The sequence below is a fragment of the Ctenocephalides felis genome, unplaced genomic scaffold (assembly GCF_003426905.1).
Source record: "Ctenocephalides felis isolate EL2017-DRISC unplaced genomic scaffold, ASM342690v1 CF-g0.4_SCAFFOLD_01886, whole genome shotgun sequence".
NCBI lineage: Eukaryota > Metazoa > Arthropoda > Insecta > Siphonaptera > Pulicidae > Ctenocephalides > Ctenocephalides felis.
The window spans coordinates 144,329,240-144,344,101 of record NW_020538040.1 but is presented as its reverse complement, the minus strand read 5'-3'; the positions used below and the strand labels follow the sequence as shown (position 1 = coordinate 144,344,101).

Sequence of the window (14,862 nt, the reverse complement as noted above, 5' to 3'; positions counted from 1 at the left end):
GGATATTTTTTCACAAAACGTGTTCTCAAAATATAGACTGATAATGAGATTTAAGCAGAGTTGTATCTAAAAATACACAACTGTTGAATTCTCGAGAAGGAAATTATTTTCCGTACAACGTAATATGATAGTGTGTTTGTACTAAGGAACGTAGAGCATCAGTATCTTTTGCGCATTTTCTGATCTCTTAAGTTCATATGTTGCCATGGAATTGCTACATATTATACTTTGAGTCAGATGACAAAAATATCTCGAAATGACGTCACGACGACGTAGGATGTTATTATAGGGAGGTGTGTTACACAGCAACGATTATTTACCTCCATATAGATATTATGTTCTGGTACTAATCATTTTTCTAATCATAATTCTCGCTCGCGCAGATAACATAGTGAAACTATGTGTAATGGGCATTTTACTTTGAGGCAAGTTTCATGAACTTTCCGATATATGGAATAATCCACCTATCTAATACAATCTCTTATAATTTTTAACTGTTTATTTTAGAAATAAAGTTCACATTTTCCTTAAGAATGAATATTACACACTGTTTCAAACGCGCGACCCATTATTCCAAAGTTTAATGAATTTTTATAATTGAACTTTTTGCAGTAATATTTTATGGTGCTTATGTCTTTTGAATGGAATTATTCTTAGGAAGGGAAAGGAATGTTGTTTCTTGTAGTAATATTTTATGATGTCCAAAATATTTTGGGATGTTCGTTAAAACCATACGATGCGAAAACCACTCGATCATCATACAAAGTTTCATTAAAATAGTCAAATAAAATTATCAACAATTAATTAGGCGAAAACGATCCGAAAAATTCTAATAAACTATTTGATTCTCAAATGATATGAATTTTTATTTTTCAAAATCGATTCAGGTTTCTTTGCTTTATCGTATATGAAAAATTTTGCACTTTTTTGCTATTTATAAAGAAATGACTTGGCCGGTTTGAATCCTTTATATAGTTTCATTAAATGGCTTTTAAAGTTTTGAAATTGGTGCAGCAGTTCTGAGGAGAAAAACGCCGAGAAAAGATGAAATTTTGGGCATTACACACACGTACGTTTTCCAGTTTTGGCGTCAAACGATTCAAAACAATTTAAAAGTCGAGAAATAAATTTTTTTTCGGAAAGTTAAGACTTACAGATTTTTGAGTTTTATAATTAGATTTTTTGTACAGCTTCACTTTTTGCTTCTGCTTAAACGAGTATTTATTATTGTCGCTTTCTTGTACTCGAAGAAATTTGTTCGTCCTTCTGTTTAAGCCCCAATTTATATTTTTAACTGTAGGGCCAATTTAACAATTGACTAATATAGATCTGGAATGGTTGAGTTTATTCAAGTAGATAAAATAATTGTTATATTTAAAAAAAGGAGAGAGAAGTCTGAAATGTTTGGAATGCCGAGATTAATGATTCAGAATTTTAAAGCATTTTATAAAAAAAAATGATGTAGCTTAATCTGTAAACTTGTATGCATTATTAAAACTACTGAATACTCGAGTTAGTGCTAATATATTAATAAAGAAAGTCAATTGTGACCTAAAAATGGTTGAAAACAAAACTTTATAAAGTTCACACATGAATGTACCAGAATTTCAAAATTCTATATTAAAAAATTTAGGAAGATAAACCTCTATTTATGGGATAAGTTTATTATGGGACAATATATATTATGGTGCAAATATCCTATGAACATGTGTGCATTATTTATTCTTTAAAATATATTAGTTAATACTAATATATTTTAAAGAAAGCGAAATGTGGTTGAAAAATTTGAACTTGTTTCGGAATTTCGAATATTTGCAAACCTATACTTATTGGATAAACTTTTCCATAAAATATATAAAATATATTATATTACTATTATCGAAATGTGATATAATAATTTTGGCTGACTAGATACGACATCTGATTATTGTTAATAATAATTAAGCCTTAATAATTCTAATAGAAAGATCAAATAGAATTGTTTTCTAGTAGTTTCACTGAAAATTTTCCATAAAAGTTTTTTAAACTACTAACGTCATATATGTGGATTTTTCCTTAATTGCTTATACAAATTTTCAAGGAAAGCAATCATTTTCTATAATGAAGTAGCTGGTGTACAACTTTTGTAATTGATTTTTTAAAGTGCATTTGAATAAACGTTGGACTAATATATATCATTATGTCGATAATTCGATAATCTTAAATAATATTTGAAACTATGTTAAACAATATAAGAGACGGACGGGTAAATTAATTAATTAATTAATTAATAAATATCCAATATATACATAACTGCTACTTAGATACTAAATTATGCGAAAAAAAAACTTTAGGTAGTTCATAAAGTGTCACTTATGTAAACAAATACGTACACAAACAAACTACATTTATAATTTAGCCAGAAAAATATTATCGAAAAAGTAAAGTTTAACGTTTTTTATATTTCTGAAAAAGAAATGTAATAAAAAATTTTGTTTGCGAATTGAGAACACAATACAAAATTTAGCAAGTTTCTTAGATTCTAAATTTATACTAATATAATTCATTAATAATAACAAGAAAAAATAGTTATGCATAATATACGTTATATTTACATTTAAGTACTGAGTTTTATTCTTCCTGCACACTGTAAGTATATTTTGTTGACAATCTTACACAACTTTACTTCTCAAAATTAATATTTATGCATGCAATTTTTTAAATATAAATACACATTATATATATTTATATATACACATTTTATACTCTTATACTTAAACTACTATATTCACTCTTACATTTACTTTCTGGGACTGTCTTCTCAATATCAATGCATGTCTATTGATTGATGTTTAAACTATTGCATGTGCAAGTTATTGACTTTTAAAATGATTCATTTATAAAATGTAAAAATGTTAAATATGAATGGTATATGTATAATATTTTTGGTAAATTGATTATTATAACAGGTTGGAATTTTCTTCAGAATTTTGACTATATACAAATGAATTCTGGAACATTTTATTAGTGAATCATTAATAATTGCTTAATGAACTAATTGTTTTGGAAGATAATTGATATATATATGTATATATATACGAGGTCTGTTCAAAAAGTTTTCGTAATTTTCGTTTTTTCAAAAAAATATTTATTTATTCGTCTACATTATTGTGGTCCCCTTCAAAGTAGTCCCCCCAGATATAATACACTTATGCCAGCGTTTTTTCCAATTTTCGAAGCACCCTTGATATTCACTTTTTGATATGTCCTTGAGCACTCTCGGCGATTTTCTTCAATCGAGGAAAACCGCCGTCCTTTCATGGGTCTCTTCAACTTTGGGAATTTTTGCACTTTGCAACACTTTATTTCATTTTTTACGCAAAATTTAATACAAATTCTTTGACTTTTTCAATTCTTCCATTGTAAAAATCGCCGAGCTCAGAAAAACACGTCGAACCTTAGCGACTACCACAGACAAAGTAAACAGTGAATATAGCTGAAAATTTCATCATACTTTAGGGGCATGTATACCAACACAATAAAAAAAAAATTTTGACAATCAGACACTCCAGACCCGCGAAATTTAATTATTAGTAATTCCGGGTACTTTTTGAACAGACCATGTATATATATATATATATATATATATATATATATATTTGTGGTAATGAGAATTATAAAATATGAACTATAATAAACCCCATAAATAAATATTGCATGCATGCCATTCGAATAAAATATTTGCGCATTGAGAAGATTTTTAGGAATTTCTATATAAAAAGGATCAGCTACTCTAAGCTTTTTACCACCGACTGTTCATATCAAATATATAATTATTTGTTAATTTTCAATTAATTAGTTTGTTTGTTAAACCTGTAAAATCCAGTATAATATAAAATTGTACTCTATGTGTATAAAGTTTTCCTACGCTGACTTTCATCTGACTTTGCTTTGCTGCAAAATGAAACTTTACACAATTTTCTTTGAATAAAAAAGTGATAGATACTCGTATTAGATTGTTTGGAAAGTAATTTCCTTTTCACGATAGAGGATATAAATGTATTTTTTGCAATCAATTTCACATTTAAGTTTCATATTCATTACATAGTATGAGGGCTGATGCAGCTTGTGTGTGAATAAAAAAATTGCAATACGCAACAATTTCTAATTTATTTAAATAAGAGAGAGAAATTGTCCAATTTTTGTCGTGATTTTCTTACTAAAAATGCCATTTAGTCCAGAAATAAATTAATCGATGTGATAAAGGACTGTTGATGTTAGAACTTAATGGGCATATTATACCAACTAGGGTTTGTCGGTTTTCAAAAACCGGTTTTAAAAACCGGTTTTTTGGCGAAAATTATGGAATTCGAAAACCGGTTTTTTAGTGAAAAAAGTCGGTTTTCACTGTATAAATGAAAAATGACAAATTAGCCAAATATAAAAGATACATGAAAGCGTTTTGTTTCTTGAAATCATATCTTTTAAATAGCATTTGATATCTTATCAGTCTGCAATGGTTCCCAGAAATGTTTTGTATATAATAATTTAGATTTTTATACCAGTGTATATATTAATTTAAATCAGTGTGACTTCTTCTTGAAGAAGTAACTTCCTCTCCTCAAACTTAAAAAAAGAGTTTTAAACCATAGAAGGCACAAATTAAAGAACAAAAAACTTAGAATTATTATATTAGGCTTTAAAAACAATTAAGCATAATTTGGTCTCGAGTATTTTCTATTTCAGGAAATTTTGTGAGTAAACAAAGGACACGTAAATCATATTTTATTAAACAAAAAACAATTAGAATGTTTAAAATTATTTAATTAAAATTGCTCGGAACATAAATAAAAGTTTAGCTTAATTGTTTTTAAAATTAAAATTTATATTAAAAAGTATGTATGAACATGTATCTAATATATTTTTATTTTTAGTTATTTAATGAATTTTTTTTATGTAAAAATGTATTATTTTTATTTATTCGAAAACTTTCCTTTCTCTATCATAAAAATATTTTCATTCTTATATGTGAAAATGATGCATGAATGACGAATAATTATTTTCAAAGTTATTTAATCAAGATAAACTATTATTTTTTAGTTCTACTAATTAAAATTAAAATAATTTTGTTTACTATCTATAAAATTGAACAATAAATAAATTCAGTCAAATACTATACTAAATTACACTAAATTTGCGGATAAATTACAGAATATTCGAGCAAAAATTTATTTTTCATATAAAATTCGAAAACCGGTTAAAACCGGTTTTTTGGTAAAATTGAAACTCGAAAACCGGTTTTCTGAAATGTCGGTTTTTGTATAAACCCTAATACCAACCATCGACAACCACGTTGAAGGTAGACAAATAAAACTGCTTATGACTTATAATTAGCAATTTTTAACCTTAGCAAGTTAAAGTTGTGTAAAAATGAAATTACATTCTACACAATCCAATATTTTTGCTATTTGTTAAAGAATTAAGGTAAATGCATATTTACTACTATTTTAAATTTCAAAAAGGCTTATAATGTAAAGTTTAGATTAAAAACTTAGTGTACTTAATCCATAATCAATGCGCAAATATAATTTCTTATAAGAGAAAGAAAGAAAGCAGCAGGCTTTTGTAATCTGTTTTTTTATCCCAATGTTTTCCCAAATGCGTAAATTTAATCGCATGTTTCGAAACGTGAACGCTTGATAATACTTCGAGTCTGCATATATGAATTAATATACTACAATAATAGGTGCATTATCCATTGTTATATACATATTACTAACAGAATAACATACAATATTAATATAGTTAATATCGCAGATCAGAATATGAAATTTAATGAACTGAAGGAAAATGATACAGAAATATGACTCGTTTACTTGTACTACTTAATTGTTTTTCTTTGGATAGATACAATATAATATTAATAATATTAATATGAAATATTGTTAAACTACCCCATATTACTATAACAGTAAAGCATATTATGCATAAGAGTCACAAGGATTTCACATCTAATATATCATAATTTATCAAAAATGAACGATTCGATAAGAAATATTAGGTTCATTTTCTGAAAATTTGATAAAACTTGAAGATTTATAATGTAAAATCTAATTTAGTTTAATTTAAAGTATCACATGTTCAAAAATGTATTATTATTTTGAAGTTGATTTTGTCCACGTTTTCGGGCGCACGAATCAATCGATTTGAATGGTTCAAAAAACATTCGATTCCTATTGATAGGGAGATGTGCTGATTAGTTTTTGGCAGAGGCAGATCCAGCCGTTACGGAGATACGGACCAAATTCGCTAATTAGGAGGGTTTAATTAAAAACCAATATTTAATGATTTAATAATAATTTTATTCGACATTAATATTTTAGATACACTTTTTTGTTTTTGTCATAGCACACTTAATCTGAATTGGAGCTAATTTGCTCCACTTATCTTACAAGTCTTTTACTTTTTACTTTTCATACATCAATACTGTTTTATTGGATATTATTGATTCATATTTTTCATATTTTTTATTGCAAAAAATTTAATAATAAATTCGTAGGACATAGGACAACCATTTGGGTTGCCATACATGAAAGTCACTTCATTGAAAAGAGAAATTTGCGCAACAGCTTTTAGGACTTGCTAAGTTATGATTGTTGTTAAATATAATAAAAAATATGATTTTTTATGAGTATTTGTACCTTCAGATGATGTGTAAAAGAATTATATTATTCTAGTAATGTTTTTGCGTCTGTTTTACACAGAAATTCCACTGTGTATTGATCATACATAGATATTTTTCTGGTGACCCTTTCGAAATCACAATGTCAGGTGTAAAATATGTGAAACTATAAAACACTTTAAAATAAACTAAGTTTTTCTTATAGTTTTATGGTGAATTAAGTAGCGCACAATGTTATTTTATTTATTCAGGGCTAAATTTAACTGCTTCAGACAGACTTGTTTAAAATTAAATACATTGTTGACGAGTTAAAAATAAAATTTGTAATTTCAATTGAAAATAGTCTATAATAGTTAGAATTATTCTATTTAGATCTAATTGCGCTATTTTTGACGATAATTTTATTTTAATATATTCTTAAAACTTTTGTTACTAATGAAATGTAATAGCTGGGCAGAGTAGAGCGGGGCTTAAAGGTCCGCGGGTAAAAAGGTCTACCGCCAATATCTCAAAAACAAGTAAAGTTAGGATTTTTAACAACAATATTTGAAAGTAGGGGGTAAAAGATGTATAACAAGCCACCACCTTAATTCATGTCACGTCGTTAACGGCAATGTGTGAAAATCTATAACAAATGTATTTTCTTTCGTTGTTGGTTTTTTGGTTGTGAGCACTGTTGTTTAGTCTACCTGACCATAATATAATTTTTAAGTATACGCTATTTAATTGTTTTATAAGTAGTTTTGTTAATTTTATGTTAAATTCAACAAATGTTTTTATATAGCCTTACAGAGATAACACTGTGTATAACCTTGATTTAGTATTTTGTCAGAAATATTTATCAGCAGGTTTGGAATAACTATTTATTTAATTTATCACTCGTAAAATTGTTTTTTTTGTCGAAATTTCCTTTTTTATTTACTATTGAACTTTTTATTTACTTGAAATTAAACTCATACTTTTACTTGTTTTTGAGAGGTCGGAGGTGAACCTTTCTACTTGCGGACCTTTAAACCTCACTCTACTAAAATGAATTTGAATTTTTGTAATAAAAAATCTTAGCTGCAATTGAAAGTGTTTTTTAAAACGTTTCTTATAATCTGGTTCGAATTAGTAGATGTAGTGACTTTATCCATAAAATACGAAAATATAAAAGAAATTCTGATATCTCCTTAAAAGTTTTCCCTCGCTGAATTACGATGTAGACACAAGCGTTTAATTAAATAATCAATTACATTCCCATTAGGTTTCTTTTTTCATGGCGTGTCATTTATCTAAATATAAACCACTCTCTTGATAGGGAAAGTTCAAGTCACAAATCTGCAAAAATTGAAATATATTTTTATTTAATATAAAAGCTCTAGTAAATATATTGTGGATAACACGTACTTAAATTCATTATTGTGAACTTATTTTTTGAATTACAAACGCCTGAATGTTTAAGTAGTTAAAATCCAAGTTTGTAATTTGAACTTTGAACTTTTTTGAATAATATCAGAACTTTGAGATACATACTACTAAACGCTTATCAGAAATAATTACGTGTATATACTTGGCACCGCGATGGTGGAAATTGGCAAAACTGATATGACCTGATTTTTTGACGATTTTTTTGCTGTCGATTGGTGCAAACTAAAATTTTTTTGCTCTTTCCGTTCTTGATATAAATGGGTGGGGCCAAATTCGGTGCTAACTATATATATAGTCAGCACCGACCCCTTTAAAAATGCAAAAAAAATAAAATTTCTCTTAACTATCGTTATCAGTGATTTTTTTGCTGTCGAATGATGCAATTAATTTTTGGAAAAGTTTGGCCCATCATAGATTTTCACGCATAGGAAAATTCCCAAATTTGCCAATTTGAAAAAATTGACAATTTTGAAAATGCCCAATTTTTTTGCTCGCTTACTTAAATATAAAACAAAAAATTTTTTTTCAAAAAATTTATTTTTTCACTCCTTTTCAAAGGGGTTGCCAATTTTTTGGGGTGTCCACAGGTCACTTTTTCAAAAATTTAAAAATTGTTTCGGAATCTGTGATTTTTTTGCTCTGCGATACAAAAAAGAAAAATTCAAAAAAATAAGTTTTAATTTTGATTTTTTTCGTAGTATGAAAACGAATTGCAATCCGCTTTAAATGTGCTTATTTTTTTCCAACAAAATCATCAACAATACCTTTACAAAAATATGTGTTCGACAGGAATTAATAGTTTTATACAATTTTTATATAAATTTGTTAAAATGTAACAGGAATCGCGGTGCATATATATAGCCGTCTCACTCGCTCAATGGCGTATAGCTTTCTCACTCGCTCATCATCGAGAGACCCAGTGCGTAGAGACTCTCTACACCGTAGAGTCTCTCGGCGGCGGGTGGCCAAAGACGCATTATTTATTTACTGAAATTACTGAAATATTGTTGACTAATTGATTCATTAAGTCTGTTTTGGGGGTAAGTAAATAAATTGAAAAGCATCGTATACTACGTAGTACTTATGGACGCAAACTATTCGATTTTATGCTACGAAAAAAATCAAAATTAAAATTTATTTTTTTGAATTTTTCTTTTTTGTATCGCAGAGCAAAAAAATCACAGATTCCGAAACAATTTTGAAAAAGTGACCTGTGGACACCCAAAAAAATTGGCAACCTCTCTGAAAAGGGGTGAAAAAATAAATTTTTTGAAAAATTTTTTTTTGTTTTATATTTAAGTAAGCGAGCAAAAAAATTGGGCATTTTCAAATTTGTCAATTTTTTTAAATTGGCAAAAATGGGAATTTTCCTATGCGTGAAAATGTATGATGGGTAAAACTTTTCCAAAAATTAATTGCACCTTTCGACAGCAAAAAAATTACTGATAACGATAGTAAAAAGAAATTTTAATTTTTTTGCAGTTTTAAAGGGGTCGGTGCTGACTATATATATAGTTAGCACCGAATTTGGCCCCACCCATTTATCTCGAGAACGGAAAGAGCAAAAAAATTTTAGTTTGCACCAATCGACAGCAAAAAAATTGTCAAAAAATCAGGTCATATCAGTTTTGCCAATTTCCACCATCGCGGTGCCAAGTATATACACGTGAAATAATTAACTTCCCGTAGGGCAAGTTATAGTAATCGCAAAACCTTTTGAACATTTTGGCATACCTTAGAAAAAATGGATGAATGTGTGTGTGTATATATGTGTGTGTGTGTGCGTGTGCGTGTGCGTGTGCGTGTGCGTGTATGTGTGTGTGTGAGGATACAAATTTTTGTCGACGATTTCGGGAACACTAATCAACCGATTTGAATAATTCAAAAAACATTCGATTCGTATTTATAAGGAGACGTGCTGATTAGTTTTTGGCGAAGGCAGGTTTAGCCGTTCCGTAGATACGGGGCAAAAAGTGCCAAAAATGGTAACTCAGTTTTTAAGAGAACGGAACGTCCGATTTTAATATTTCAAAAAACATTTTACTTGTATTGACAAGATGAAGAATTTATCAATTTTCAAGAAGGCAGCTCTAGCGGTTTCGGAGATCTAAAAAAGTAAAAAAAATGCATTTGGCGGTCAAAAATGATCATTAGACATATGCACATCAAATTATCAGATATTTTATAGAGATTTTAACAATAAGTATAAATTTTGTTTACATTCCTATGGGTTCCGTACCAATGTTTATCCGTTAGACGGCGACGCGGCGCTTACGCGCTTTGACATTTTATCTCTATGCAGTTAAAGCAGTACGATTGCTTTGAAGAAAAGTTCAGAATTTCTAAAATATGTCAAAATAAAGAAATTTTTTTTCAATAAAAAGTAATTTTTTGTCAAATTTATAGTTTCTCAAAAATCTAATTTTTTTAAGTAAATTTTTTTCAAAAATGTTAATCGTTTTCAAAAAAATAATTTTTGGTACGGGAAGTTCCAGCAATTTGCCTTAAGGCATGATGCCATGCGCCCCACTAGTTTTAGAATCCAATATTTTGCACGTATTCTCTCTACAATAACCCAACAATTTTTCACTGTAATTCTTATAAATAGCAAGCGTAGACTAACCGTTTATTTTGAACCAATAAAAATAATTTTTATAAAAATAGTTTCAAACGTTTTTGAAAAATAGAAATGTATCATAAAATAAAAGAATTTGTTTTTCTTATTTCTACTTTGTATTATTATATATGATACTATATGAGTAGGATTTTTTTTATTTATAGGATCTTTCATTTATCAACTTTGCTATTTTGTTAGTAAGTTTGTCTATAGATTAGATGATGCATTAGCACCATCGGTAATGGATTTAATACGATTAGAAAATGCATTATTTACGTATGTTTGTTTATGTGTTCGTATATGTGGACTCGAAGTACTTTATGTTGAGCGTACCTATACTTCATTTGCAATTGTAGAAACACTTGCAAAAAATTCAATAAGTGGATATATTATGATATATGAATCGGTATTGAAACGTTTTTCTTAAAATTGATTGATATCTAGTCCAGTCATTATAGTAAGTTCACCTCGGAATTCGAGATACCCAGCTGTAAGTCTGTAAATACTTGTATATTGACACCCTAAAGTTGTCTCAAAACCTACATATGATGTTGACACCCTACCATATGTAGGTTTTTGAGAAACTTTAAGGTGTTAATATACAAGTATTTACAGACTTACAGATGGGTATCTCGAATTCCGAGATTCTTACCTAATTTAAGCTTAAATGACTGGACTAATCTTATTTGCACTCTCAAATCAGCTTTATTTAACTGGTTTTAAGTGCATATGTATAATTAAAAAAATAAATTTGAATCTTCGATGTTTTAAGAAAATCGTGGATCAATTGTGTAATACATACTTTTGAATTTGTATATTTTTATTTCAAGTTGTTATATTAGGTTGGCAATTAAGTGAGTGCGGATTTCACTCTTAAGTTCAATTGAATTTTTAGGTTTTTTGGCGTGGTCTAAATATAAAAAAACCTTTGATATTGAATAGTAGTCAATAAGTAAAAAGAGTTTTTTCATCGTTTGCTGCGTAGTTTTCGTTTTGCGTTTGTCGAAAGATGGAAAATAAAAGAGAAAATTTTTGTCATATTTTGCTTTTTCATTTCTGCAAAGTTAAAAAGGCATCTTAAGTTCACAAAAAGTTTTACACTATTTATGATGATGAAGCTTAAAAAATCAGTGCTCAAATTGGTTTTCAAAATTTCACTGAAAGATGAAAGACGGTCTGGTCGTCCAGTTGAAATTGATTACAAAGAAATTGTCTACTTTTACTCTCACCACCAAACCAGACGATCAATCCTGTCTAAATTGACAAATTGAAACGGTTATGTATTCTATTATTTGACATCACATATTTTTGGCCACTCGGCAAAAATTATTGGAGCTTGGTTGGGATGTTTTGCCAAATCCACCATATAGCTTTTGCACAGTCTGATTAATTTTTATTACGATCTTTTCAAAACTTTGAATGGTAAACGATTCAATGATTATCATGCTGTTAAATTGAACCTGATTCAAAATTTGGCTAATAAAATCCACTATGAAAGTTGGATAATGATGCGTACAAAGTGCAACAGATGGCAAAAAATCATAGATCGAAATGAATCATGCATTACAGAATCAAGTTACTTAGTGAAGAAAAAAAAGTATTGGATTTTCTAACAAAACTCCACACTTACTTAGTTGCCAACCTGATAATTTTAAAAAATAGATTAATGGAATTTAATCAAATTCGAAAGTATGTATTTACTCGTTAACATGAATGTGCCACATCGACTCCAAAAAAATTTGGAATAATAAATAACAGTGTCAGTTTCAATTAAAAGATAATATAAAAATTTTTTTAAAAGGTTCATAAAATCGAAATAACTTGTTTAATTTTCGAATATTGCATAAGTTATGTAAAAAATAGCTACAGAATAATTCCAGTATTTTTTTGGGTCGATGTTGTGCAAATTATATTATTTTTGATGTGTTTGCCGAGAGAAACTCTAACCGGAACCTGTCGGTTCCCGCTTTTCAATTTTCAGTGAAATTCATGCCGGAGTCCGCGCCGGCCGCCGCCCCGCAGCCAGTGGCGCCCGTGGTCGTCCAGCCTGCGCCAGTGGCGGCGCAGAGTCCACCGGCTGCTCGTTAAAACAATAATAAAGAAAAATAATAAAATATTCAACGCTGACGGGCCGGACTCGCCGACATACGATTACACCAAAAATAATTAAGCAGAACAATATTATTATTATTATTTCATAAAACTTAAAACCTACTTCATATTTTAATAGAGTAAAATGTAATGCAGGCGCGCGTTACTAACATAGACGTACGAAATCTAACTATTTAGAACGAACAAAAATTTTGTTGCCGGTTGATTTAATAAACGTTCGTTGTTGATATTTATTTCAAGTGCGTTTATGTGTAAATAAAATTTTAAAATTGAACTTTTTCAAAGATCGTCTGATGTAATCAAAGTCGCATATCGTTATTGATTCGAAGTTTGTAATTTAAGTACAAATCTGTTTGGTTTGAGATTCATTATTTACTTTAGCTGCAACCGACTTGGGTCTAGTATAAAATAGAATCGTGTCGCCAAAGTGAGTATTTTATTATAAAATAACTTTTAGCCTGTGATTGTAAACGTCGAATGTGTATCGATATTGGGAATTGATTAAGTCTGGACGAGATATATGTTTACTCTAATTCCTCATAATATTCGTTTACAATCGCATAAAGTTCATCAACAGTATTCCAACCTTCGTTTTCTAGTTTCATGGGCGTTGCAATTAAGAAACTGCATTGACTAATAAGTAACATTAATACTGTTAGCTAGTATTTTAGTCCTAGCCTACCGCGTGTCTTCAATGAAATAATCGCAATCTTAATTCAAACCGCCCTTGGAAAGGATAACGAACTGGCTTTCATTTCACGATAGAAACCTTAAACAAATATATATAAAGATAATAATGTTTTCAAGTGCATTTATGTGTATTTGAATAGATAGGAAAGAAGGTCATTCATGAGTGGATAAATTTGATTACGAATTTTCAATGTGTCCGTAGTCAAAAGTATCTTCACCATTGCGATGATAAACAATAAACACAAATATGTATTTAACAACAAACATTATGACATATGTTATGTACAGTCAATAATACCAATCCATTTGGCTTTGAAGTGTATAATATATTACGTAATATAATTATATCATAGAATACAGTAATGAATTATTTAAAATATGTATAGATAGAAACATCTTATATGTATAGCGTAGCACTGTTAAATATATTTCGTTTTTTTTATTTTGCTGGAGTGTGCCGTTTTATGATATGATTGTGATTCATACTAAAATTTTGACATCTTTTCCCGTATTACTCTTAAAACCGAAGACCTTGTGCACAGTTCAAAAAAGTAAAATGAGATTCCAATTGAGGTACGTTATGGATAAAAACATGACTTCTGTACTTTTAGAAAGCACCAATTTTTTATTATATAAATATACAAGAAAGTTGGATCTTGAATAATATTTGCTAAATGGTCTATTTTTTCTTATTGCATACATTTTAAATGAGAGCAATATGATATACATATTACTAATTACTTGTATTTAATATTATTTCCTTGTAAAATATTACATGACTCTAAAATACATAAAATATTGGTTATAATATTAATTACTGGCTAGCATTAATATTCTAAATTGCAGCATTTCATTGGGACTTTGTCAAAGATCGTCGGTATATATATATATATATATATATATATATATATATATATATATATATATATATATATATATATATATATATATATGAACATTTCCAAAGGTCATAAATGAATTTAACATCAAAGGTTTTGATAATAATCTTTCTCCTTGACTATACGTTTTGATCCTCGATCCAAGTTAGTATTTAATAGAAGTTATGATAAAAATAAGAAGCATACCTGTTAAATTAACCCTTTGCACTCTGCACTGCTTCAGACGTTACCTACCAGCAACTCGACGTCACTTTTGAACAAAAACGTTCATCCTGAAAACGCAGTATAATTTTAGAAACTAGTCAAAAATTGTAATAAATATATGTTTTATATAAAATGGCAAAATTTGTGTTACTTTCTGTAGGAGAAGTTTGTTTTCGCAAAAAATCCTGAAACGGTTCTGAAAATTCGAAAAGTATCAGCTGGCTATCGTGCTGATTAATTTTTGGCAAATATCGACCGGCCGTTTATCT

General features: G+C 28.6%; 1 protein-coding gene across 3 annotated transcripts in view; it reads left to right on the top strand.

The window, feature by feature from the left end:
- LOC113377065 (vesicle-associated membrane protein 2-like) overlaps nt 1-13,102 on the top strand; it is a 31,760-nt gene extending 18,658 nt beyond the window's left edge. For 2 of the 3 annotated variants that reach the window (XM_026617244.1, XM_026617245.1), the window contains exon 5: nt 12,670-13,102. In XM_026617244.1, the coding sequence (XP_026473029.1) occupies nt 12,670-12,776 (107 nt within the window). In that variant the 3' untranslated portion in view covers nt 12,777-13,102. The remainder of the gene's footprint in view (nt 1-12,669) is intronic. The other variant, XM_026617246.1, reaches the window with a different exon arrangement.
- The last annotated feature ends 1,760 nt before the right edge of the window (nt 13,103-14,862 follow it).